This window comes from Aythya marila, assembly GCF_965140915.1.
Source record: "Aythya marila genome assembly, chromosome: 3".
Classification (NCBI taxonomy): Eukaryota; Metazoa; Chordata; class Aves; order Anseriformes; family Anatidae; genus Aythya; species Aythya marila.
In genome coordinates, this window is record NC_139044.1 from 2,781,829 (window position 1) to 2,809,592 (window position 27,764).

General features: G+C 36.8%; 1 protein-coding gene across 10 annotated transcripts in view; it reads right to left on the reverse strand.

Annotated features, from left to right (window-relative positions):
• KIF16B (kinesin family member 16B) overlaps nt 1-27,764 on the reverse strand; it is a 138,553-nt gene that overhangs the window by 36,605 nt on the left and 74,184 nt on the right. For 2 of the 10 annotated variants that reach the window (XM_082756867.1, XM_082756865.1), the window contains exons 18-25: nt 26,758-26,790; nt 26,377-26,430; nt 23,577-24,932; nt 19,901-20,071; nt 18,958-19,063; nt 18,379-18,429; nt 10,960-11,082; nt 4,514-4,603 (exon numbers count right to left, since the gene is read on the reverse strand). In XM_082756867.1, the coding sequence (XP_082612993.1) occupies nt 4,514-4,603; nt 10,960-11,082; nt 18,379-18,429; nt 18,958-19,063; nt 19,901-20,071; nt 23,577-24,932; nt 26,377-26,430; nt 26,758-26,790 (1,984 nt within the window). Of the gene's footprint in view, nt 1-4,513; nt 4,604-10,959; nt 11,130-12,825; nt 17,347-17,573; nt 17,603-17,793; nt 18,207-18,378; nt 18,430-18,957; nt 19,064-19,900; nt 20,072-23,576; nt 24,933-26,376; nt 26,431-26,757; nt 26,791-27,764 lie in introns of those variants that run through there. The other 8 variants (XM_082756866.1, XM_082756863.1, XM_082756870.1 and 5 more) reach the window with 8 other exon arrangements.

Genomic DNA, 27,764 nt, shown 5'->3' on the forward strand with positions numbered 1-27,764 from the left:
CATGCCCCTGGCTGGGAACAGCGTATGGGGAGACCCAGGTCAGGTGGCAACTTTGGATCGAAGATTTAAGCTTAGGTAGACATTGCTGCTGCTTTGGGTGTGGATATTATACATCCATTTGGTCATGGAACATGACAAAAAGCAGACTAGTGGAAGGGAAGCTGGCTCAATTATGATCTACAATTCTTCAAAAATCATAACCAGTCTTTTTGTGCTTTCGACAGTGAAAGATGTGAAAATGTGTTTATAGTCAGACCTCCATACATCATATACAGATACAGAAATTATTACATTCTGTTCAATGGGCTAGAAGTCAACAGCTTTAGCACTTCAGAAATCTTGCCTACACACATCCTTATCTTCATGAATGAACCTGTAAATGCAAATATACATTTTAACTGCTCTTTGACAATCTCTGCATGGATTTACTAATATTTTAAGACAGAGACTCATCATTAAGTGTAAAACGTCTTGATACTAGGTGCTTCCCGTAACACCATTTAGAGACTTTTACGCACGTGAAAAATTTAGAGAAGAGTGATGGGAAACTGTAAGCAAAGCCAACACTGAAAGCCCCACGAACCATGGCTTCTCCACGCAGATGGAGGTGGGAACAAGGGACCCGCACATGCATGAGCCCTTCACCAACCCTGGATTCAGGTAAGGAATGATAAATAGTCCTCTGCTGTCCTTTGAAAAGAAAGAAGTGACAAGAAAGCGATGAGAAACGGGGAACACGGACCATCACAGATTTACAACACTCAAACTTGAATAACTAGCAGAGAGAGGAGAGAGCATCCCCCTCATCAAGGCAGGGATCAGGAAGGAAAAGTTTTCTGTAGAAACCAGCAATCCAGTACAATTCAAAACTGCGAACCTCTAAGAAAAGATGAAGAAGGAAAAAAAGAGAATCTTACACTGAAAGTTCTCACATCTCAATTAAAGAGCCCATTTACTCCTGTTTCTGAGTGATGACAAACAAAAAGTACATTAATTACACAGACCACTGCGACTGAAAACCACGGTATGATCTTAATTAAATTTCAAAATATAATCAGAATGTCATTAACAAATCGGGAGTGTAGCTGGGTACATGGCAATTGTGTAGGCCTAAAATAAATAAATAAATAAATAAACAAACAAACACAGGGACTGTTAACATGCTGGTATTTATCTGCCTCTGGCACAATCTCACCCTACTTCAGCTTCCTCAGTCTTTCAGAATTTGCACGTGACACATTTCAGTTAGATACACAGCTCTCACCACCCAGTTATTTACATAACAAGGAATGTGCAGGCATATAAAATATAATATATTTTGAGACTGGAAGACAGACAGTTGCTGCCTCTGAAAAGATAGACATTTTTTTTTTAAGCCTTCCCAATAAATCAGTTTTCCAATGCAATCCTTTGGGAATTCAGTGACAGCAACATGAAATGCGAGGTCAGCAAATTATTAAAATACTGATGTAGTAACTCACAGCCGAGCAGCTAATGAGATGTAAAGTTCACTTCTAAAAGCAGGACACTCATATATTAAGCACCATCCACCATATTTTCCCTGTTCATTATAAATATTAATTTAGAGTTGGAAGGTGAGCGATGCAAAATAAAACACATCTCTGATGGCTTCTGATAATATTGCTTTTAAGAACCAAATTTCTTTGGAACAAAATATAGTAACTACAAATGCAACTTTGCCAAGTTTGGTATTAAAATGTATTTTAGTGTCATAATGAATGCCAAATTAAGTCACTGACAAATCAGCAGGAGACAGATGACTTTCAATTTGCCGAACAAACCAAACTCCTACTCACTTTGCAAAACCAATCCAAAATTACCATAAAGACTATTTTAAAAAGGTAAAAAAATGGAAGCCATCAATCATTCACATATGTAACATTGATAATGAAATTCCTTCAAAGAAAACAAACACCAAGTGTTTACTCCAGTGCACAACATTATCAGTTTCATCCGTCACAATGTGCTTGTCCCCTCCAACAAACAAAGGCACCATCGTTTGTGGAAATGCTGATGAGCAGAAGAAACCAGCTGTGTATTAGTGAGGTTTCTTCTGCCCACAAACTTGCCATTTATTTGTGGGGCCTCAAAGTCTCAAAGCAGAAGTGGACACAACACAACAGCCTGTACTGTATAAAACAGAGAAGACAACATCAGTGTTGCAGGGAACGGGGTTTCCAGAACAGGTACTTCAGTGACAGGGAGAAAACTACCACAAACGGAGTAGATGGCACGATCAAACACTTACCTCTCTTCTCTTGAACTTTAGAATGCTTTATACTTAGCAAAGATCTGCATATTGAACCTGACTGATAATTTACCCGAGGCTGTTTTAAAGTGAAGGCTAAATAAAAGCTGGAAGAAGATGCTAATAAAGCCACAGATCTGTTGTTTCAGAAAGTAACAAAGCAAACATTTCTGTCATGCGCATTAGAAGCCAAAGCACATTAATGTGCTTCTTCAAAAAGCACCATATTTTAGCAAAAGGTATATTGACAAACTTGTAAGGCTTGGTATTTGCTCTGACTTACACAGAAACTGTTGAGAACGGAACAGATAACTTGGTAAAACACACTATAATACATCTCCTACATGGAAATTAGAAATTTAATCATCTGTATAGTTAAACCAATAATTCTGTTAATGTAGTTGATGTTAATCTCAATAAATTTACCTAAGACCAGATAGATGGCAACACAAAAAAGCCAATAAGAAAGAAATTAGCACACTACGATGGGAAATAGACTGAGATTGCCAGCATGACGGCACACAGAGTGAAGAAGCAAAAAATAATAAAAAACCGATTATTTCAAGCATATATTCTCCATATTTGGGAAAGATTTACCTGTAATTGTTCTCAGGAGATGCACGGAGATAATATAACACCAGGGCCCCTATGCCTCTTGCTCAAAGCTGGTAAGATACCTGCAGAAGGCGTTACCGCCTTTTTTTCTGACCTCCTAATACCACTCCTAAGTTATTATGCTTCTTCAGAAAAAAATAAAACAAAAAAACCTCCCCGCTGTAACACCAAAAAGCCTGACTTTTTTCAGCCTGTGAGTCACAAACGCTTAATTCAAAAAGCTGACAATAACATGCTGCAGCACAAAGGAAGCTTTAAGAACATCGGATTCCTCCTGAATCTGATTACTACATGCTGCAGTGAAGTTGATCTCCCTCTGACATAATTGAAAAAGTCAAATACAATTGTTCCTCTATGTACTGTCATGACTCTGAAAAAGACTACTTGAACACATTTTCCTAAATGGGGAAGCTCAGTCTGCCGAGGGATATAGGTAACCCTTTTCTGTTTCACCTGCATGACTGTCTAGCCATCTTTTCAGGAGCTAGGATATTAGGGTAAATCCTAGATCTCTGACATCCAAGAGGAAACAGCAACTTACTTGGATCAAAAATATCACTGTGATGTTCATTCACAAATAATATTCTTAAAAGCTTTTGTAGAAAAGGATGTTTCAATTTTCTCTTCATAATTCATTTTGCCCTTTTAAAACTTCCTGACAATCAGAAAAGATGACTGTAATTTTCTTTTCCTTAGGTTTACATTTCTTCAGATACTTGGCGTGTGGTAGTTTCAAATTCTGGTTTTCGTTCTTTTTTGGAATTAAAATGATCTTCAGTTTCTGAATCTCCACAAGACACAGATTCTGGATTCTTTACTCTTTAAACCTCAAGGTCTTCCCATGCTTAATTAGTTTTTAGCTTAAAATTACATTAGGGTAGACCAAGAAAGCCTTCGCACACTATTGAATTGTGCTCTCTCAAACCTTAATGCATTACTATATAGCATCTGAACACACAGACCAGGCTTCTTTACTTTTGACAACTCTCAAATCAGGATCACTTCACTCACTTGAATGATTTATTTCTTCTAATATCCAATGGAACAAGGAGAAAGGAAGCAAAGTATGAATAATTAAAAGCTAGATGTGGAAACCAAGAACCGTAATTCTACAAATGCTCACTCCAATGAACTAAGGCTCTGTCAGGCACAGCTCCTCATATCCTGAATGCTCAAAGTCTCAGAGGTGGTCAGAAAGATCAATTTTCCATTTTGCAGAAACCTGGAAGCCACTATTACAAAAGGGTATCTGTGGAACAACGCACTTCTTTTAAATGAGGAGTTGTCAGGATGACATGATATGACTGCAAGTATTTTGCAATGAACAAAACAGCAACCTCCAGGGAACGATGCCAGTCAGCAGTAAAGGGAATTAATGGTTAGAGGCAGCACATTTAGTCGCAGTTTTCACTGTAGCAACAGCGTGCAACAATCCATCCTTGCTCTAGCAGCCTTGGAGGTTCAAACTACCAAAGGGCTTGCCAATCTTACTAGAAGTATACGGCTAAGAATAATGTTTTTGCGTAAGAATCTTTCAAAAAACAAAAACCAGCCAACCAACCCTACTCCCCTCTGCTGCCCATCTCCATCTCCAGCCTTTCCTGCAAAAGGACAATCACTACGACTTACCTCTGGGTACTTTAACTTCAAAGTTTTATGCATTTCCCGAAAACGACTGTATCGCCTGAATACTGTCCACGTCTCATCCAGGACTGTTATCTGTATCAGATAATATAAAAAGAAAAAACAGAAGTAAAACTACACAACATACTACACAAAACGGTGTGCAGTATACAAGGTTATCAGATCAAAAGGGGTAATTTTAGTTTCCTTAAATTCCGCAGGCTTTTATAGGTTTACTTATTTTTTGTTATTACACTGACAGAGGTTTTTGTTTTGTTTTGTTGTTTTTAAAATCAGGATAACCGATTGCAAATTAAAAAACCTACATATATATGTAGGTTTATATATATTTATATAGGTTTTCAGTAGAAGATATTCCTTTAAAATACTCTGGGCCTGTGTCATCAGTATGTTGATGAAAACCCCATTTACACAGGAAAATTCATTAAAATTAACAGAAATGTTCCTGTGAAAAAGCAACAGGAGCAAAGAGGAAGGCGCTGCAACTACCCACATTTGCCACCAGTTATATACCAAAACCTCACTGGAACTGCAAAAGCGAAATAAAAATTTCAGTAAAAGAATTTTTTTTCACTGCCTGAAATTAGGTGTGATGAAAGAAATCTCTACGTGGGTCATAAAAGTGGTATGACTGGAGCCTTTGATTTTACAACAAAGTCCTTCCATAGCTCTGATGATCCAAGGCTATCACAAAACGATGCTAGAGGGAGAGGTGGGCATTTTTTCTACACCGAATAGCATTGCTGGAGAAAAACAGCTGGCATTGCCCACACCTGTGTACTGGGTCTTCTTCTTGTTGTGGTGGTTTTTTTTTTTGTTGTTGTTTGTATTTGTTTTAAATCCAATGGGCCTCTGTCTAGCAATGCTCTTGCGTGTGATCAAAAATAAGTATGTTCATAACACGCATTTTACAAAGCCGTGTGCTTGGCTTTTAATAATAAAGGGGCTCCTAAAATGAACAGGCAGCTCCCTCACTGCTGAGCACACCACAAAGTTACAGGGTTATGGAAAACGGGAATGGACCAGGATAACTGAGTAGGATAAAATGAAAGTGGGACAAGAAAGCCAGAGGAAGCCAGCAACCAAGAAACATTGCTGCCAGCTGCTGACTCAGGCTTTCAACAAGCTGATTTCTCGTACACCCTTCCCCATCTCCTCTGCCCTTGTTGGGGCATACAGAACAGTGAAACTGGGAGAAGTGCTTTGGAAACCAAAACATATTTTGTCATATGACATCAGCAACCCGTTTTTGTTGCGTTTTCCAATTTTTAGCTAAAAAGATACGCAAACAAAACTGGACTTCTCAAAATATACATTTACTTTTCACAAATATGTACTTTTTACAGATAGCAGTTGGACTATATGATCTTGGAAGGTCCCTTCCAACTGAACTAGTCTGTTCTAAAGCATATGTTTTTCTAGCATATCTCCTCAATGCAAATTCGTTATTTCTGATGAAATTCATCTTTCATGTCACCAATAAACTTGACTGCTACTAGGATGTCTGCATGATGGTCTATATTCCCTCATAAAAAAAAAATCATGCAGTTTCCCTCCCTCAATAGACTGTTAGCAATGTCTCAAGCCTTACAAATCAAGTGAATGGATTTAACATGCATAGGCAGGTTTAACTACAAACAGAGCAGCGATTCAGGAATATGCATGCTAGGCTGATCTTGATTAACCTATTAACCATTTTGTTCTGAGTAATTACTCAGAACTCAGTAAAGCGCTTTGTGACTTAAATGTTCGAGTAAACATTAGCATGCGATGGATAATCATAAAATAAAGATGCGACTCATTATTTCTGCTTTGCTTTAATTCTGTATTGCCAACTGAATTGTGAAATTCTGCTGTGATGGATTTCATTTGTACAGTCTCGATGCAGAAGTGACCTCTTTTTTCCCTAGAGCTCTCCCAGAAGCATGCCTTTAGGGGAGCAGTCTAGCACAACACATCCAGGACTCTTCCAGCTGCAAAGCCTGGGGAAGGGCAGGTACGTCAGCTTGCCAGCGAAGTCGTGTGTGCATGACAGATGTCTAGGCGATGGGGCAGCATCGAATTTATCCAACTGCCTGCAGCCAATTTTATTAAACTTCTTAAGGGAAGCTAATAAATACAACTGTTTTAACTATCTCTTCAGGAATACTTGTTAGAGCTGCACAGGAAGGAAAACAGCAAAGCCACAGACAGATCTGTGCTGCCTAGGACCTGATGCTGGCTCTCTAGGGTGTTTGGTGGCTTGGCTCGACTTGGGCCCCTTTGTGCTCTTCGTTTACTTTCCCAGTTCATGTATGAGACTAGCAAGTAAACACACTCCAAAATTTTATTGTTGCTAATGATGGTTTTTTCCCCTTCATTCAGGTGAGATGCCATTAGCCATTCTCCCCTTCCATACCACAGATATTATTGGAAAATGAATTTCAAAGCTGAACAAAATCTTAACCATTGCCCAAAGCTCCACAGTAATGTTGTTATTAAAACAGATGGGACCAAACTCCACTCCTATAAACAGGAAAACAATAGTGCACACGACACAGCAGTAACATTTCTAGAACACTGTCTTTTAATCCTACAGCTGATGCAGCCGGTTTGGTCTGGGATTCCTTTCCCCCTCTTTAATAAAGATGTATGACAGATAATATAAACTCGGTACGTATGGGACTGGGACAAATGCAGATCTTGTGAACAGTAACAAGTAAAGTAAATTTGGATAGCCATTGACTTTTTGTTTGTAATTTACTAGTAGTTAAAGTATTTTCTTAATTAAAATATGCACAGTTGAGTATATCTGTGAGATATTTTGAAATCATTCTTATCCGGACACTTAGGCGATCTATGAATACAGCATATGAAAATCTAGAACTTGAAATGTAGGAAGGAATTTATCCAGACCTGTTTCTTGGAACTTGTTTTGAACAATCTTTAAATGTGTCAGTTCAATTGTGTTGAGGGAAGGCTGGGCTTTTTGTTTGGTTGGTTGGTTGGGTTTGGTTTCTTAGTTTTTGTCTAATTTAGGTCCACATAGGGCATGCATCTTTTCCTTTAAGAGCTGTGTAATAATGAGCACTGCTTCTGCTTTACTCCAAAATTCTGCAATAGCTCATAAAGCTCAGGAGAAAACAATGTCTTAAAAATACCAACACGCTGAGCAGACCCACCACAGCACTTGGCTGAATGGATCTGGAAAACAAAACAATACTGCTTTGGGGTGCGTCTGCCTGGATCTTCTGTAGAGAACATATCAACGATGACTGAAAGACTTCAAAACACAAGAAAAAGACAGTTTTGATGAAATATCAAACAGGATAAAGAAAACGAAACGAGTCACAACAACTAGGGAAAGCTGAATAAAAATGAGAACGCTTATATATACAGAACTTCGGTTCTTGTCAAAGGATCCCCTGCAGGGCTGTGCTTGATTCCTGGCTTGGCTTCCATCACCTGCCCTCAGGAGACCTTCTTGTGTCATCGAGCTGGAGGTTCCCCCTTCCCTACCACCTTGCTGCTCCTTCTGCCTTCCAAACGTGCTGCCTGTAACCAGAGGTACTCTCGGAAACAGATGCCAACCATCTCGACAATGTAGAAAATCTTCCCAAGTGCTGTTTCTGCTGTGGCCTTGCCTGAATGTTCTGTGCATCACAGCAACACGAGAGGAAGAGGAGAACATAAGAGCAGGGTTCTGGTATTCTAATTCAGGTCTACGATAACTAGGTTTAGATCTGATTAAGTTACCACTGCTCCAGCACGTCTTTAAAGACTGCATATAAAACCGTTGCCCAAATGGAAGTTTATTTGGAAATTTAACCATTAATATTGAATATTTAATAGCAGATCATAAACAGCTCCATGATTTCTCTCGCTGTAAAAGAAGGTGCTAACTTAAATCTAATATAGAATGTTTTTGCTTCTATTGCAAATTCTCTCCTATAGGTTCTCATGGGTCTTATTCCCTCTCTTTTAGCATATTATATACTTTTTCACCTCTTATATACTGTTTCATGTCCTGACAATAAATTTATATAGAACATTTTTCAGATTTGTTTCTCTATACAGCAATAAGCCAGCATTTATCTACAACGATTAGAAACATCTGCTGATGAAAAAATACTTCGGAGATATGTAGGATTCAAAGGTTTGGGGACTGTGTTACAATGCAACTCCATCTCTTAATTCTTTGTTGGGTAACTCGGCTGTTACATGCAAATGGTCAGCTACCCATGTTCCCAACAAGAGCAACCTTGGTAAAGAAAGCTCATTTGGATAGCAGCAAAGGGAATGAGATCAACACCACTCCAGCTCCTTCCCCAGACTGATGTACAATCTAATATGCCATCACCTGAAAATTAACTTGAGCAAAGTAAAGCAGGATTAAATAAGGAATAATTTCAACAACTGACGCTGCACCCTTAGCCATCAAGAAGGGGCGAAACAGGTACACATTCTTTCCTCCCTGCCTGTAGAAAGACAAATCAGAGATTTCTCTGCTGGGAAAACATTTAACATAGAAAAGTTTGTGGAAGCTCTGCAGATTGTAGCTTGGAGCCAAATCCTGACCACAGCAAAAGCAGCCCAGTGTGACATAGACCTGGAGGCAAATGAAAAGCAGCATACACAGCTGATCGATTTGTGTAAGGGAGTATCTGTAAGAAATATTCCAAAGACTGCCAAATTAAGGTCCATAGGAGCTGCAATAAAAATATTGCTCTAAGGAAGTTGATAGCAATGGAATACAATTATTAAAGTGATAGCCCATTCCCTACTCTGTATGTCATCATTCCCTTGCTTTGAACTTCATCAAAGCAGTTATTTAAGCAGCAGTTTCTTTCATAGGCAGCCTAGAAATGGCACAGGAGAAGCAGCAAGATGATACCGACGAGTACGACAGAAGAGAACAGCCACTCCATATACCCTGCTCTCAGCCACAGGATTGCATCAGGTCATTCCATGCCTTCAGAGAGGTCAGTCTGCAAGTCTTGCTCCTCATGGCAACAAAACACCAGCATCTGCTGAAGCCTAGTTTCATAAGCATTTGTACCTGTTCTTGGGACATCATCCTGTTCTTTGCTAGTTAAGAATCACGTTCCTTTAAAATTTTTCCCCATTACCTTTCCTTCCAAATAAGTTCAAGTCTTCCTTCATATATTCTTCAACTATCCCTCTATCCCAGGACTTTGCACGTGCTTCCGTGGGTTTTAGGGATGAATGGAGAGTACTTGGAAAAGAAATCCACTGATTGTTACTAAAAGGACAAAACATTTTATTTTTTTTTTTTACCTTTACTAACCATTAACCAGTTTTGTAAACCTTATCTGCTAAAAATAGATGGCAACTAGTCCATGGGGCAGTTTCACATGTATTTTTACTTAGCATCTCAGATGGCTACTGGGCTTTCACTGGCCCCAGCAAAGTCAACACTCAGAAGGCAGAAGGAAGTATTCCATCCACAAAAAGCATAGCGTGTTTCAAGATGAAAATTTAATTAGCATAAACTGAGCTAAAATTGACCATCTTAATGAAAGACTTTGCAAAAGAGACCATAAGCATACTTCAAAAACAGCTTTGCACTGTATGAAGGCAGGTCACTCCAACTTTCACCACCTAATGAAGCATCTGGCAGTACATTCAGCGAAGAAGGCTGCCAATTCAGTCTCTGATGCCATGTACATCAGTTATGCTACGTGTCCACATGCACTGAGAGCACATTTCCAATTAGATTTCACATCTTGCTTTGAAAAAACACTGGCTTAGTACCAGAGGAAACATAATGAATATGCATTTTTTTCCAGCATTTCTGCACAGGAGATTAGCTGAGAAAGACACTAGAATGGAGGGGAAAGAGATAACAGTTTGGAGAAGGGAGACCTATTGTAAATGAAGAATCAGAACAACCAAGGGCCAGAAATGAACTCTTGTTGTGGATAAGTGAAAAATACTTAAATTAGGCTCTCATTACTACAGGTAAGTATTTCAAGTCTAATAAATTTCTATACCTTCCGCTTACAGCTCAGTAAGACCTGGAAATGTCCATCCAAAGAGCCTGACCACCAACTTGCTGCGAACAACTGACCCATCTAGAAAATACTTGTCTTGAGAGTATCCTGTATCATGTATTCTTTATCACAACCCCTCGTCTCATATTTCACAGTACTGAGGCCACATAGACAAAGGACAAAAATTGCACATTAGGAATCTGTTTCCTTGGGGTTAGTAAGGGGATTTCTGGAATCTGGAGGTTCTCAGGCGTGTTTCCTATTGCTGGTTCCACCTTTGCTAAATGTGATGTTGTCAGAGAGAACATCAGTGACTGGACAGAGAGAACTAGGAGCTAACTTTTTAAACAAAACATATTTTTCTGTTATTATTGTTACTACGACGCTACTGTTGTACAAATACAAAACATCAAGGAGAAGCAACTGAAAAGCACTTACCTTTATTTCGAACTCATAGTGTTCATCCTTTCCCTGCCCACACAGGACATAGCGCGGAATACTAATTTTAATTGGGTCCTTTAGGTCATCTGGATTTGCTCCCAGAGAACGACAGACCATCCGCTTTCATATGCATACCAAATAGGGAGAACAAAGGAAAACCAAAATCACTACATAAAGAAGAAGAAGAAAAAAAACTTCACTAAAAAACAAGAAAACATTCGAAGCCAAAAGAGCTGGGACAAGAGAGTATGAAGGTGGCAGAAACTATTTTGAAAATGAAGGAATTATCTGAAAACAAAACGGATCTGCTTTTGTAAGCAAGCCCTAGCATTTTGTTATGCATGAAAAATACGAGGTGAAATTCCTTTACAATAGCGCTTACTCTTTCAAAAGGCATTTTCAGCTTAAATATCAAAAATAAAGGGAAACAGAAGACTTATTAACCCTCTTTGAAAAAATACATATATGAATCGTGCCTTTATTTTTTGTATGTATTTATATTAAAAAATCTGTTTCAAATATGCAAAGCTGTAGGGGATCTAGGCAATTAAGAAAGATCTCGGACAAATCCAAAGTCACTTTACAATTAAACAATAACCTAGTAATCCACTCTCAAAACAGTTTCCTACCATTTCCTTTAAATTTCATAATAGAAAACTCAGGTATAAGTTTACAATGTCTGAACAGAGCTACAAGGAGTTACTTGTAACAAAGGTACGTTGGTCTGACAGCCAGGTAGGATTTCTAATTGTGAAGTTTTGTCAACAATAAAATAATTTTGCAATTGAAAAGCTCAACGTTTTGCAGTGACAGCGTCCAAAAAGTAGCATAACCATTTGTAGGGAATAAAAGTAGAATCTGCCTTTATGAAGTCATCCACTAACTCAATTGAAAAACTGAGTGTTGATCTGAAAACCTTAACCGTACTTAAAGAAGCAACAACACCGTTGCAAATATAAGTTAAAAAAATTGAAACACTATCACTTTAAACTTATGGCCACACTACATGTTTGTTTTTAGCGATGCTATCCATCACTTCATCCATAACTGTATTCTCAACATTGACTTTCAGTAGTTTAGTAACTTCCACAGACAAGTAGACATACTGCTTGGTCAAAATCCTTTAGTCTTGACCAACACTGTCCAGAAATGTGAATGTGGTTCACACTTCTGCTTCATGACGCTTGGCCTCTCTGTAGCAACTCTCAGTGACCAAGTACACGTTATACTTCGTGATGCTATTGAAAGCAGCAGCAGCAGAGTTGGAAACTCATGGGTAGATGCCCCTCTGAGTACTGTTACAGATAACTTTTTAAAATCCTCATCAGGTGATTGAGAAGACAGGCTATCTCATTATTTTGTTAGTAGTCAATTATAAATGTTGTTTTCCTTAATGATAATATTAATAGTATTGGAAAAGAAAATACAAAGGAGGGGAGTTTTAGTTTCAGTCAACTGCTTTTAGCTAGAAATTGTTTTCCACAAATATTCTTCTTTACTGAATATTTAAAACAAAAAGGCTGGGTTTGAAGGTTGTTTTTTTTTGTTTTTTTTTTTTTTTTAAAAACGATCTTTGTTTACATAACAAAATTTTTCTTCCCTCCATTTTGCTTTTCTTTCACTTCTCCCCAAGTTCCTAGCGTTTTCAAGTTCTCAGCTTTATGGGGTGTAGAAATGTAAGCACTTCCTTCCTTGGGGGAAAGAGGAGTTCATTGCCTTGACAACAACATGATCCATTTTAAAACAACAAGAAAACCATAAAGTCACTCTTAAAACCACCTCTGTCAACATGTAATTTATTGGCAACCATTTTCAGGAAACTATTACAGCTAGTAGAAGAATAATTTCAAACACAATGCATTGTAAAAAACATGTCCTAATACATTAAATAACTCTTTGATAGTGATAAATATCCATCATTATGCTATGTTTAATTTACAGTGGAATAAAAGATATTGCAGTGAAGTCATTTTTTTTTTCATAAAAATGCATAATATCCAGCAAGCTAGATTTCAAAACAAAGAAGAAAATCATGTTATCTGGAACATAACGTGCACAAACGTTTTTTAAAATGTGGGGCATCATCTGAAAAGCAATTAGTTACAGTAATTGCTGTCATTTAGCAGCCTCGATTTAAGACCATCCTCACAGACAGTGCCATGCTTCAAGTTAACTTTCAGCAAGACTGAAGAAATGCCCTAACACTGTGAGTAAGGGAGCCACGCTCTAAGTGGGCTGCTGTGATGTTCCACTCCAACAAAATGTGTCTACTCCATGGTCTGTGAGACATTTGTGTGTGTGTATATATATATATATATATATATATATATATATATTTGTTGTTAAAAACAAAAACTATACATCAAAGTAAAATGACACATCTTGCCCTCATCTTTGGAATTGCTTTAGGTAGCATAAAGTTTGTGATTTATTTGTTTATTTATTTATTTATTAGTCATAACACAACTTGCTATCCAAACCACCCTTCATCTTTCCAGACACGACTTTCCCATCCAAAGCAAGTTATGTCCTTTTAAGCATCAAGTGAATTACATTATCATGTCTTAACGTATGGTAAGAACAAATGGGAAACATTCTTCTACTAGTAGAGAGACTGAAGTCTAACTGTCTGGTAGAAGATTACACCTCTCCTGGCAATATGTTTACAGCATTTAGAATTTCAGATTAGATGCCACCATTTTTTCTGCCAAGGACCATCTTCCTCCAGCAAGGCAGATGGCACATTCAAGCAACAGGATCCAAAGGTATTCAGCTCCCATTGCAAGGGAAAAAACAAAAGATGGGAAACAATGGCTTATTTATCTTTTGAACTTCAGCTAGGAGTAACTTTTTACTGAGCTCGAGGCAAGCCTTGACAAGTGGAAATCTTCTATTTATTTTCGGTAGTTTCATTATTTTTTGGTACGTGATATTAAATAGCCAGGAAGAGATGCAGTCTCACAGCATCATCAACCCCACCAGTAAACATGAGAAAGTGAGGAAATTCAGGCCAGTTATCTGACACATTATATGGAGACAATTCTAGGGTTAATTTTGCTCCACCCTTCAGGCAGTATCCCCAGTTGCTAGCTATCCGTTTAACATCACGAGAAACATGTACACAAATCATAAACCTGGAATGGCTGTCTTACTGTAGTTATAATGGTGTGACCAAAGGTCAAAAAGCCAAAGCATAACGTCTGCTTACATTCTCTAACCTCCATCATTTTAACATCACATTTTTCTTACGCCCTCATATCATAGGACTGTAAGGCATTCCATTCGTGAGAGTACAAGTTAACTGCCTGGACAAAGTAGATAGGAATGACTCAAAAAAGCCATATCTTGTTTCTCCACAAGAGGAGAGTGGGGTGGCGGGGTGTGAGGAGTGGAAATTGAAAAAGGGTATTGGATGTTCTCTCCATTTTTGTTCTCACTGCTGTTGACTCACTGCTTCCATGTAGCCTACACTCTCTTGGCTGTAGGCAAAGGTGGGAAACCCAAGAGAAAAGAGAGGCGGTACATCTACTGATCCCTGGTACCTCAGCCTACGTGACTTAAAACATGCCACACAACTCCTTTTGCACTTGCAACAAACTTTAATCGAGAAGCATATTAATCCTGTGAAACTCTAAAGCAGAAAAGAATTGCCAGTAGTGTTCTTCCCAAAATTTTAAGAATGAAAGCCATAAACATCCTTACTATTAACACCACATAGTGATGTACCACAGGCTTAAACACACCTTACGTTTCAGACATCTATTGCAAATGTTTTGAAGCATTGAGATCAAGGGCACGAAACAGATGCGAAGCATAAAAAACAAAGATACTCAGAAAGATTAAGGAAAAGGCAATCAAGGAGGAATGGAGAAGACATTAATGAAGATGGATAGGAGATGGAGGAAGCCAAAAACAACAGCCAAAATGGAAATCAGAAGACACAGCTGTAATTATAGTTTTGATCCAATACCACTTTAAATAGAACTGTTTAATTTCCTCACCTTCCCAAGGAAATGTACATACAGCATATTAGAAACACACAAAAAGTAAGCAATCAAGTAATAATGGTTTTTGGTAAGATGCGTGTACACATCTTTAAGGCATTCCCTTAAAGGCTCAAAAGACTCTTTTGCCTATTGATGGGGGGAAAAAAAAAAAAAGTATTTTATCAATATTCATTAGCCTCCTATTTTGAATGTATCTAAATGTATTTCGATTTCAACACCTAGTCAGATGCATAATTAGCCAAATGGCTTCTTCACTTGAACTGAATGTTAATTTCCAGATTTCCGATGGGATATGCAAACTGCTTTGAAGAATTGATGGGATGACTGTCATTTGAGTATTTATTTCTTTTTCACAGTATTTCGAAAAACCAATTCCTGAATCAGATCCAACCTTGCTCCTTCTAGAAAACACAAGCTCAATTTTTGTGAAATTCTCTTTGTCTGGCAAAACTACACATCGAATATCCTTCAAACTGTACAACTGAAGGCTGTCAAATTGTGATCGCTGGCATGAAGCATCCAAAAGGTTAGGTGCAGGATAAAAGTTACTGTTTTCCCTTAGGAGACCTATATGAGTAGTTGTAAGAACCAGAGATCTATACACATTCTGCTTAGCACAGTCTATTTTCACAGTGACATACAGCACTACTTGAATGTCAGCTAATGAAGGTTTAATATTTCCCATATTTTCATGGAGTAAGTAAGCCAGATCAGCTAATATAGTTCTGAATTTACAGGTCAAAAGTACTCCGTTTGATAGAACTAAGTCATTTACTTCTGACGTCCAGTCAAGTGACATCCGCATCAAATCATCTTTCAAGAGCTGATGATTTAAATAAACAGCATCCTCTGTTGTAGAAATCAAAATGCTCATTATGTCATGGCAAAGTCTTTGAGTGTAGTGCTTGTTATAAGTAAATATTGTGAGCAAATCATCTTCAGCAGAAAGAAGATTCACACTCTGTCCAGCAAAGCCAAGATGAATCTCCCTTATTGCGATGACTGGAACCTCATGAAATATTGACAAGGAACTCTGACAGATGTTTTCCTTGACTGATGAAACAACAACATATAAAACAGAGCTGAACAAAAGCAAGCAAGCAGGTTCTGGATCAGGATTTTTGCAATTGCCAACAGCAAGCCAATAGATACCTTTCAACTCCTCCATACTAATACAATTTTGAGGTAGGGCACGGGTCATAAATTCAAGCACTTTTCCCAGAGAACAGACCTGGAGTTTCAAAAAGACGTCAGAAAAATGCAGAAATGTCTGTCTTAACACAAGACTATTTTCCAGCTCTTCATTTTTACAACCACATACACATCCTCCAGTGGGCTTTCTCACGTGGGCACCCGAGATTCCTGTGCTTCCACACATCATGACATTCTCTTGCACAGGGGATTGAAGCTGCACATTTTCAGTACGAGCTTTGGCGTCATCACTAGCGTGGGATACATCTTGATTCATATCAGACTTGAAGAATACATCTACTTGCAAGTTTCTTATAAGTGGCAGATGTTTTATTAATGATACTGCTTGTGCACATCTCTCGCTTTTGTCACACAAACTTCCCAACTCCTTAATTTGTTTAGGAACCAAGGTACTGTTGAGCAGCTGACTGCTGGTATCTTTGTAAAGGCAGGAAAGCTTACTGAAAACATATCCCAGACCATAGGCGCGTTCTGGTCTGACATCCAAATGAGAACCTATTGACGTGGAAGAGATCAAATCAGAGTTTTTTTCCTTTGGAAGCTGAGAACTACTAGACTGGTCTTCCATTGCCCGTTGCTCTGTTTTAAACGGTCTTTTTTCTTTACAAGTTCCAGAGTGTATATTAGACTGAGAAAAGACAAGGCATGATGAGCTGTTAAAACCAGCTTGCTCATTAGCACACATTAAGGATCCTAAAGGAGACAGCTGTTGAAAGTGGGAACAATCGGATTCAGCTCTTGAGCTGTCACAATCCTGAGAAGTAATTATTTTATTGTCAAAATGATTGAAATTTTCAAACTTGCAGAGTGAGTAAGCCACATTATTTAAGTCATGACTTGGTAAAGAAGTAGATAAAATGTTCTGATAAGGAACGTGCTTACTCTTTAAAGTATTACTTTCAGAGTGAGTTAAACTACTTTCAGTGTCACAGAGACAAGCAAAGCTCTCCTGTTCTGAATTACCCCTTTCATTCTCAAATGCCTTTTCTGATGTAAAGGGGGAGGAGATTCTTCCAAGCCTGGAAAAGAAATTCCACATCTCTGTATGTTCCTTCTGTCTGTTATGATCTGTTATTCCTGCGCTTTCTCCAAGCAACTCAGAAGCACATTTGTCATCTTTAGAAATAAATGGAAAGTCATAATGTGGCTGCCACTGCTGACTTTTCTGTTAAAAATGTCAAAAGAAGAAAACAAATGTCTTTAGAAGTCTTCTGATTTGAAAATTTCTTTAATTCAGATTTGATTTTGATTCCATTTGTACAATCATCCAAAATTTGTACGATTGCATAATCTCCCAAAATTAGAGAGAGAAAAATCAAACAAAACAGATTGAGGTCTGATTCAGGAATGGTTGATCTTCCCAGCCCACCACTGCTTTTCCTTTTTACAGTATCCATTTCACTTGGTTTATATCTGTTTTACTCAAAAAAAAACAAAACACAGGGAAGTCAAAGGACAGTGCAGAAATGTATAAGACCTTTATTATTTTTCCACACATGCACAAAAAAGGAATCCTGTACCATCCAAGACTGCACAAAAACAAGCAACAGATAATGTCAAGACTCCAAGATAGTTTAAAAATAACAGTGGAGAAGTCCAAAAGAAAAAAAAATGTCCTAAGGAGAGGGGTTGCAGTCCTCCTCCTATTAAGGTTTAAATCCATAACACTATTTAGGAATTACTCCCTGAGTCAAGTAATTAACAACACTTCAAGCAAGTTAAGCAACCGAATACAGTGGGAGGGATCTAAACTCAGTTTAGGAAGGCATGTATTAATCCTTCATGACATTCAGGTAAATTTGCCCAGTGCTACTGCTATCATCACAAACATCCATACAGTAGCGAGTTTACCATGAGTCACAAAACGTGCAGTGGTATTCGGCATTCAAACAATCTCCTTATTAAATGCTTTTATCCTCTAAAAAATCAGGAAAGGGATACTGTTCCAAATAAAGATCATGACAAAGCAAGGAAGAAACATCCACAACAATACACCTTTCAAATAAGGAAAAAGCTGTGCTCAACCTAAAAAAAAAAACACTAATTGCAAGCTAGAAAAATAAATTGCTGTCTCTATTAGCCATTAATCTTGCTGTGAATTCAAAATTCTAATTGTGCAGCTAAACATTAAGAAATTTAATTACAGGGCATGCCATAATTTAAGGCAACCACTTCATTCTAGCAAATTATGACCTACCTCATACTTCAGTTTGCGCTGAACAGTGCCATTATTAAGTCTCTCATTATCCTAAGAACAAAAAAGGTACAGGTGATTATTTAATAAAGTGCCTTTCTTGTGTAAGTTCATTTAAAGATATTTATAGGAAGAGATTTTATTTTTAATATCTAAAAATAACTGTTTTCTTATATTTATTAAACCACTGGCATAGAAGTCGATCAAGCCAGTCCTCAGATGAATCAGATTATCAGTTTTTAAATGAACATTTGTTTCCAGTGTAAACGGTTACAGTTCTTATGACGGAAATTTTTTCCATGTAGTTTAAAGGTATAAAATGAAAATCATGATTCCATCTGCAAGCTTCTTATTACCATTTACACAATCCTCAGTGAAAAGAACTGGAATAGAACATGATACAGCCACTAGAAAATAAGAACAGCAAAATCTAAAACTGATAGCCCTGACTTACTGGTTGATTTTATTTTATTTTATTTTTTAAGTATGTGCAGGAAAACACGAAAATTATTGACCAACAATAAAATCAGTGGTTACACACAATACATTGAAGGTCAGAATTTCCTACCAGTCACTGCTCACCTTAAAACTTTCTGTAGACCAGAACAGGGAATTATCATTATCCTCAGCTTTATGATGAATATTTTGGAGCCTTCGCTGCACTTCTTGTTCAATAAAGGCATTTATCCTATAAGACATAGCAAAATATGAAACAAATATATATACATATATATATATGTATGTATATTCTTAGATAAAATTTAAGACAAGCGTTTCAAAGAGTCTTTTAACTTAGGAACCCTAAACACTGCACAAATATAAATTGTTAGGCTAACATTAGACCATCTTTATCCCTCAAGGAATGTGGATTTTTGAGCAAGTGTTCATTTCACAGACAAAAGTTAACAAATTTGTTATCACAATTACAGAATTCAATGGGCCACAGGTTAAGCCACTGCTTTGCATGGAACTATGTACAAGTAGCAGTGAAGGTAAGATGGATGAGGAAGAAGTAGAAGGCTGGGGTTGCATTTTTATTACTTAATGGATTGCTTTTATCAGTTTTGTAAGGTAGGCAACTTGAACTATCAAACTTTTGGTCTTCAAACAGAAAGAATGATCCAGGAGTTGATATTAATGATTTCATGTATAAGTGTAAAAAGAACAAAGAGGAAAAATAATAGATTTTAAATAATAGTGGGCAATTGTCCTGTTAAAAAAGGCTTAATTATTTATTTTGTTGCTTTTAGTGTACATAAAGCAATACCATACAGACAAGTAACTGTAAACACAAACCAACTTAAATACACTTAAGTCTAGAAGTCACAAAACTCTATTAAAAAACAAACTGCACGGGAGCAACAGATAAGCCTGCTGGTTATTTAAAGTATAGCAAATTAATTTTATTTCCAGACTACTCTTTAGGTACAGTTAGAGAATTTAATTCCAGTTCAACCCTAGAAGAACAGAACTTTCAAAATATTTATTTTCATACCAAAAAGTTGCAGAAATCCAGGTTACCTACCTATCATCAACTAGCGGAGCACAGGGTGGCTGTGGCTTTGTTGGGCTGGTAGGGGAATTGGTATGGGACAGTCTCTCTTCTAATGTTCCATGATTTCCTTTCTGACCACCATCACCCTCATAAATTTTTTGCTTCAGCTGCTGAATTTCCTGGTCCAGGCTGCAAAGGTATCTTAAAATGTAATTCATGTTGTCTGTATTCAGGTACCATTGATTCCCATAGTTCTTAAAAGATGCGCAGTACTTACACTGAGAAACATGTTAAATCTTAACTATTAATATTTATGAAGATACGAGCATACTAATTGTTCTTTAAGCATATTTAGATAGGAAAATAGAGATGGCTCAAAAAACACGTTCCAACAGCAATGCTAGGCTAAATAAAACAACTTCATAATCCTCCAACACAAGTGGTATCTAAACTCAGCACATTCAATATTAATTCAGAAAGACTAAACTAATCTAATAGGATCATTTGAATAAAACTTTCCTCATTACAGAACTCTACCAATTACGTCAGTTACTTCGCTTCTAGGTCGAAGTAGATTAATAAATAGGGAAAAAAAATGAAATAACTCAAAATACAGTAGTACTAAAAACAACAACCCAAGACAACAATGTGGCAGAGCATATTTGTAAGAAAATCTTAAAACTGTGTACTATACATATAAATCATTATTTTTCAGCTACTCTTTTCTGCATATATATTTCTGAAAATTTACCAACAAAATAAAAAGTCTAGTATTTATTTTACATACATTATAAATCACCTTTTGAAATGGAAACCTCCTCACTTTCTCTAACAAATAAATTTCGTATCAGCCAGGTTTGTGCACACAATAGAATATGTAAAATCAGATACAGCATTTTTGACCAAAAATGCCTGAGGCATCTGGTATAAAATAAGAAGCACTTCTTGCAATATTTATCATTTAGTCAAATTAAACTATATTATAACAAAGTAATCTGCAGAACAGCTTTCACTTATAATGTAGCTGAGATTAGATTAGTAACACAGTAATAATCTTCCTCATTTCCATTACAACTTTTGTCTCCAAAGGTAATTGTTTTCCTAGGGGTTACTTGAAAATTAAAGAGTAAAAGAATAGAAGTTCCTGCAGAAGGAGTGGAAAGCATGCAAAGTAGGGATTCTAATATTTTAACTGCAATTGCAAATATCAAAATTGAAGTACAATGCTACAACTACTGTATTCCTTCCTGGAGGTTAAAACTGAAAATTGAATAGCGAGTAAAAATGCTGTGGCTTCGGCAGGAATAAAGCAGGCTGAGTTGTTACTTCATTTTTAGAGTACTTTCTGCAGCACAGCCAGAAGCCATCTGTTTCTTTTGATTAGCAGCAAAACAATCTTGCATCCTGAGGGAAAGTGGATGGGAGATGGCTGATAGATATGGGGGAGTGTTTGCATCTATGGAAAATCAATTTAACCACAAAAATCACAATTATATTAAGGGAACATAGCTTATCTCTTCATTTGTAAACATCCTTCTATCAAAAGATATCATTTCCTACAGTTATAAGCTTATCCAGCTGTGTGATGCCTCTGCCAGTAAGTGCACTGAATTGCTCCTTGCCCCCTTTGAGCGATGCATCCCATCGCCTCAAAGATAGCTCTGAAGTTGCTTTGTGCTCATTCTACAGCCCCAAATTTCTGCCAATAAAGACAAAGTGCGGGTGCATAACTCCAGTATGAATTGGCTCCAGGTTATCATTTTGGGGGTCATCCCTGTAGGTGAAAGGATTTTGAGCTGGCATATTATGCCAACTGGAAAAACATTTTATCCAGTTATGATGGACTTGGGCTCACAGAACATTTCAGATGGATATTGGATTTAAATATTTTTAGATAGCTAAGAGATTTGAACCTCTTTTTCTGAAGCACGCTCTTACCAAATATTATCTAGATAAATAATAAGCAGCACATACAGTTAATATGCTTGTCAGGGTCCAAGACATTATTTACTTGGAAGTATAAACTTGAACACTTGTGCACAAGTGTTATATAAATAGTCTGAAGTATTTAACATGTATCTTAAGATTTTCTTTTGCCACAACATTCATAGAAAGTTAGCTATCCGTGTGAGTGCATAAATGACACTCCGAACAAAATTATTCAGGCCCCTGGGCCTCTCGCTGAATGACTACAAAGTTTTATTCAGTTTGTGCAAGAGGTCTTTAAAGTTAACAACAACAAAATAAACAGACCTTTTCGCTTCTTTGGCATCTATTTCTAACATAATTTTTCTAGCTGACAACATATTTTTCCCACTTATTACACAAACCAGCAATATCTTGAGGGCTAGCTAAAAAGCTGTCTATTTTTGTGGAACCTCCAGTTGTTTATAGCTGGCTTTATTCAAGCGAGATGCTCAGTGCAGAAAACTAGATTACATGTTCTTCAAGACAATTATGAAAAATATAGGCAAATAGCCACAACAAGATGATAACTCAGTATTGAAAAAGCCTAACTGAAATCCACACAATGTAGCTTTACACGTGGAAAGAGTGACCTAAAGGTCAGTGTGAAAAAAGGAGCTATTATCTCCTGATTAACAGTTTAAAATAAACAAGATACAGAAGAGTTCATCAGTTTTGCTATAGGTAAGTGTATTTTTGGTGATTCTTCTCATCAAGCATCTGGTTTGAAGTGCTTCTGGAAGAAGAATCAGGCAATCACTGGAATATTAAAATAAAACAAATCTAATTCTACCTCAAGAAAAGCAAAATCATTCTTTCACCAATAACAACAAGTCTTCAAGCTCTTGTGTTAGCAAATCAGACAACGCCTTTTTGAAATGCTAATTTTGCCCTTCTTCCAGACTGCATGGATTGAATCCACTAACCCCAGTGGATTTTTGCTCAGGCCAAAAATACAATAAAAAAATTCTTCCTCTCCTGTGAAGGAAGAACCCTCCTTACCTGAAAATTTTCCTCTGAGCCTTCTATACTTAGCACAAATACTAGGCTATAGTTCCAAATATCATATGTGTAGGTGATAACATTGCTTCTGTACCTAAAAGGGCTTGTCATCACATAGGGCTGTATCGAAGCAGCTGTATATTTTCAAATATGTTTGAAAAACAAATTTTACAACAATTTTTACACAGATATATGGCTAGTCTACTTTATTTAGCCCTAAAGCCAGTAACAAAACATTAAACATTACACTGGTTTACTTGGAATACCAAGAGTGTTCCACACATCATCAGCTGAGAGAGACAGTTGGCAATCTACCTTGACTATCAATCTCCAAATCTTGAACCAACAAATAGCTTGCTACCAATAAAGAAACAAAATACTATACATTCATATATTAATAAAAAGAAACTTGTAAAATAGTGCATGCATTTGTAAGGGCTGAGCATGGGGTTGGCTGAGCTTTCTAAATAGGTAAAAACAACTTAACTGAATGCTGTGATGGCTCATGCAAGTACTATACTGCGGGGGATGAGTTAAGTGTCCAAACAGAAATCAATGAGCAGGCAAGAATCTTTCAAAAAGCAATACGTAATGTCAATTTTGGGCAAACTACTTGAAACAATAAGAAACTCAAACAGTGGGACACAGAACAAGCTGCCCTCTCAAAATCTACACCATAAAAATGATGTATTTTTCGTGAATCGCAGGTCCTAAAAACTGAAGCTATCAGAACACTTACCGTTCCCGGTCTTGTTCAAGGGCTTTTTGCTCAGCTTCTAGACTAGCCTGCAGACCTGCCTGCTCGCTGCAGCTGTTGTTCAAGGTAGCAAGCTTCTGTTTCTGCTCTTCAATTTCAAAGTCTATCGTAGAACGACGCTGCAAAGCAGAATGCCTCCTTTCTAACTTAGCGACAGCTTGTTCCAGCGCCTCCCTCTGCTGTTTTTCCCTTGATTCAAGGATTTCTTTTTCCTTCTTCCGAACTTTTTCTTCCTGCCGAGCTACATTGGCTGTGAATTCAAATGTTTCTTGAAGCTGCTGCAACTGATTTGTGCTAGCTCTATATTGTGCAAGCTGCTCTTCTTTTTCTTCTATTTCTTTCTCTATTTGATAGAGAGTATTATCTAATCCTAAGAAGCCTCTATCGAGGACTTCAGAAGCTCTTTGCTTTTCTTCCAGCAGTGCTGGCAAATGATTACTCTTCAGGTACTCAAGCTGCCGTACTTTAGATTGAAACCTGTATTCCGCTGGCTTTATCTTGTCAAATTCGTCAGCCTTGAGTACAGCATCTGCAAAGTTTTCATCATCTTTCTTGAAACTTACACGTTCTTCCTGTGCAAACTTTAAGTGTTCTACAGCTCCTTTTTCATGTGCAATCTCCTTTTCTAGGTGATCCATTTGCTGAACTAAATCTTTTTCCAAAATAGTCAACTGTTCTAGTTGTTTTCTTTTAAACTCTATGAAACTATTCTGTGCTTCTTCTAACTCTTCACAGTTTTCATCACCTTCAGATCGGGCTTCCTTGACTTTCAAAAGAGATTCCCTGATATCTTCAAGATCTCTTTTCTCTTCTTCAAGTCGTTGTACATCCCCTCTCTTCAGGAGCTGTATCATGACCTGTTTTTCTCGAAGCTGTTCTTCTAGATGAGCCACAAGCATCACCTGCTCCCTTTCTTGTTCCTCAAGTCTCTTTTTTTCCGATTCCAGCTTAATGTACTGTTCATCCTTTTCCTTTTTAAGTTTTTCTAGTTCTCGGAAAATCTGCATTTTCTCTTCTTTTTCATTATGATTAAGTTCTTGTAGGCGCTGCAATTCCTCTTTGACACGGGCAAAAATTTCTTCCTGCTGCTTCTTCTTTTGAAGCTCTATCTCCTGTTGTTCCCGCAATCTCTCTTCTTCAAATTTTTCTTTTTCAGCCAGCAAATCCTTTAACCTGCTCTCAATGTGAACACTTCTGCGTTTCAGACTCTCTTCCTGTTTTCGAATTTGCAGCTGTACTATTTCTGTTTCTTTGCGCTGTGACTCTACTTCTTGTTGCATTCTTACAAGCTCTGCTTTGTCAGATCTTTGTTTCTCCTCCATTTCTTCTATTTGTTTCCTGCAGCAAGACATTTACAAGAAATATATCAAACTTTTATGTTTGTTTTATCCAAAAGACAATATATCACTTAGAAGTTAAAATGTTTTGGACAGAGATTTTGCAACCCATACCACAATTTTATATATATATATATATATATATGTATATATATAGTATTGTATATATTATATATAATACTATATATATATAATTTTATATAATATAATGTATATATATAATTTTGTTTTGCTGCTTGGAAGTAACTCAATCCTTGAGAAAATGGCACAGACTCATAATTTATTTCAAAATGTAATGTTGTGGATACATTAAATTCTAAGAAAACATGTTAGATAGCATTTATGTTGGTAGCATAACATTAGACTCTATTAGCTTTATCCAATCCAATAAGAATATTGATAGAACACACAGGGCACAGTGAAAAATAACCTTTTTTTTTTTTTTTTTTTTTTTTTTTTTTTACACATGCACACTTATTTGCATACAAACAAAAAGGACTTGGTGTGAAATTTGCCTCACCAAATTTGAGTCAACAGATGAATTGAAACAATGTCTTCTCTTTCTGCAAACCCAACTGATCTATTGATAAATGGGAATATAAGCTTAGGAACAGATGGAGTTGAAAGGCAAATTACTTTAAGACAAAGTATGGCCCGTGCAATAACTCTTTTAAAGGTTCTAAGGGAATCCAAGTGAGGAAAGACTGAGACTTGAAGATGCCACAATTACCCCTACAATACAATCACCTGGACTACAGCTTGTTTCTACGTGTATTCCTTGGTTAGTTTGGAAGAAGTTAAAATCTGATCGATTAAAACACAAATCAACTTCAATGTAATCTGAATTCAAAGTCTATCAACATAACAAAGAGGATAAGATCAGTGATTCTACTGTATCATTTTCTGAAGGACATTTCTAATTGCTCAGAGCTTGGGTGGGATTTGTGGTTATTTTTTGTTTGTTTTTTGCTTTTGTTTTGTATTTATTTTGAGTTTATTTAACTTGGTCCAACTATATAAAAACTCTTTCAAAACTGAGCAAGCAGTATAAAGTGGAGAAGGCAGAAAACGTCTTTCAGCTTATGAATCTAATCAATGCTGTGATCTGCAACAAGGTGAGATCTTTTACTTGTAAAATCTTAGCAGATATGATGAGTCAGAAAAATCAGCTTAGTTCTCCAGCTGATAACAATGCTTTATTTTTTGTTTTGAACTGATTGCTAAACATCATTCTGATAAGTATTATTAGCATGCCCATACCATTGCAGAAGCAGAGTTCACAGATTAATCAAGATTCAATTCAAAAGTGACTGGAGTGTAAAAAAGATCCAGGTAAAGAGCCTCATCTGTCATCAAGTCCACAATGTTCCCTCTCTATATATACACATACACGTGTGTGTGTATACTTATATACATACATGTATACTTAAAGAGAATAACGTTACCTTTTACTTTCTAATTTTTCAAGCTCCTCTCGTTGTTGTCTCTCAAATTCTAGCCTGATTTAAGGAAAAAAAAATAAAATCTTGAATATATATGAGCAAGATACACAATTATGTAATTCACAATGATCATTATAACAATGATGCAAATGAAAAGTTTTATGAAACTACTTTCTACAGTAAAAGAAAGTATTTCCTTCATTAGGGTTACAAATTAGGTATCATGCTGTCTGACACTTAAGTACAAACAAAAAAGTGAATGAATTTCTGGGGGAAAAGACTATTTAAAAAGTTAAGATAAACAAGACAAATGATTAGCATAGCCTCTGCAAGTTAACTACATGCGGACATGGCAATCAATACATAGGAATTGAATTTCTCTACCTTAAACAGATCGGTCCTTTTACAGGGAAAAGACTGCCATGGGAGGTAGGGGGAAACAGAGCAATCAGTTAAGAGAGGAATTGATAGCAAAAACATATTAGCAGTACAGACTATAGTAACATCACCAACAGTTTGTTTTATTAGAGGTTAAATCGGTTAGATTCATGGAACAGCAGTCCATCACATTACAATTCAAAGTAAAATTTAAATAGTTATTCTTTCTAAACACGTTTTACAACTGCCAGTGATAGTTAATCGATGCTCATAATCCTATGGTTTATTAGCTTGGCCAATTCTGAGAAGGGAGTGAGCTACGGAACTATGCTACAGCATATGCCTGCAATTCTTCCTTTTCCTCCCAAGAAAAGAAGCATTACTTTGATGTGATCAGTGAGGCTGAAAAAAATTCATACTCCTGTGAAGTGAAACATTCACGAACAGAACACAATACAAGCCCATTTATCTAAAATATTTTGAGATTTTAATATGTTTAGCTTGATAAGGTTCTGAATAATTACAGGAGAGTATTTTCTGTCATTTTTAATATCAGCTCTTATTACGGTCATACAGAAGTCTCTTATTTTAATTTCCTTTGAAAGACTTGTATTCTTTAAGGCAATCTTCCAAAGGAAATGGTCTCTGTGCTTTTTTTAAGCATAAAGAATCTATATATGAGCTGAAGTACTCTACCAAATACACAAATATTCAGTTATTTCAGAGCTGAAAAACAACTTAAGGAGTTTACAGGTGAGAGAAACGCTGAAAAAAAATGCAAGACTGCACCACAAGCTAACTTCAATTATTTGAGGAACTGCACTTTAAGATGTCACAACTTCAATTGTGTAGGCATGTGTTTTAAATATAAGGTCTATTTAATATCTCTTTCTAAAATCATACAAATGTCTGAAAAGGAGTTATCATTGGAAACATGCAGAAAATACAACATTAATGTGATGTTTATAAAACAATTCAAGTAAACTTTGACTGCAAAGTGCTCAAGAAGCATC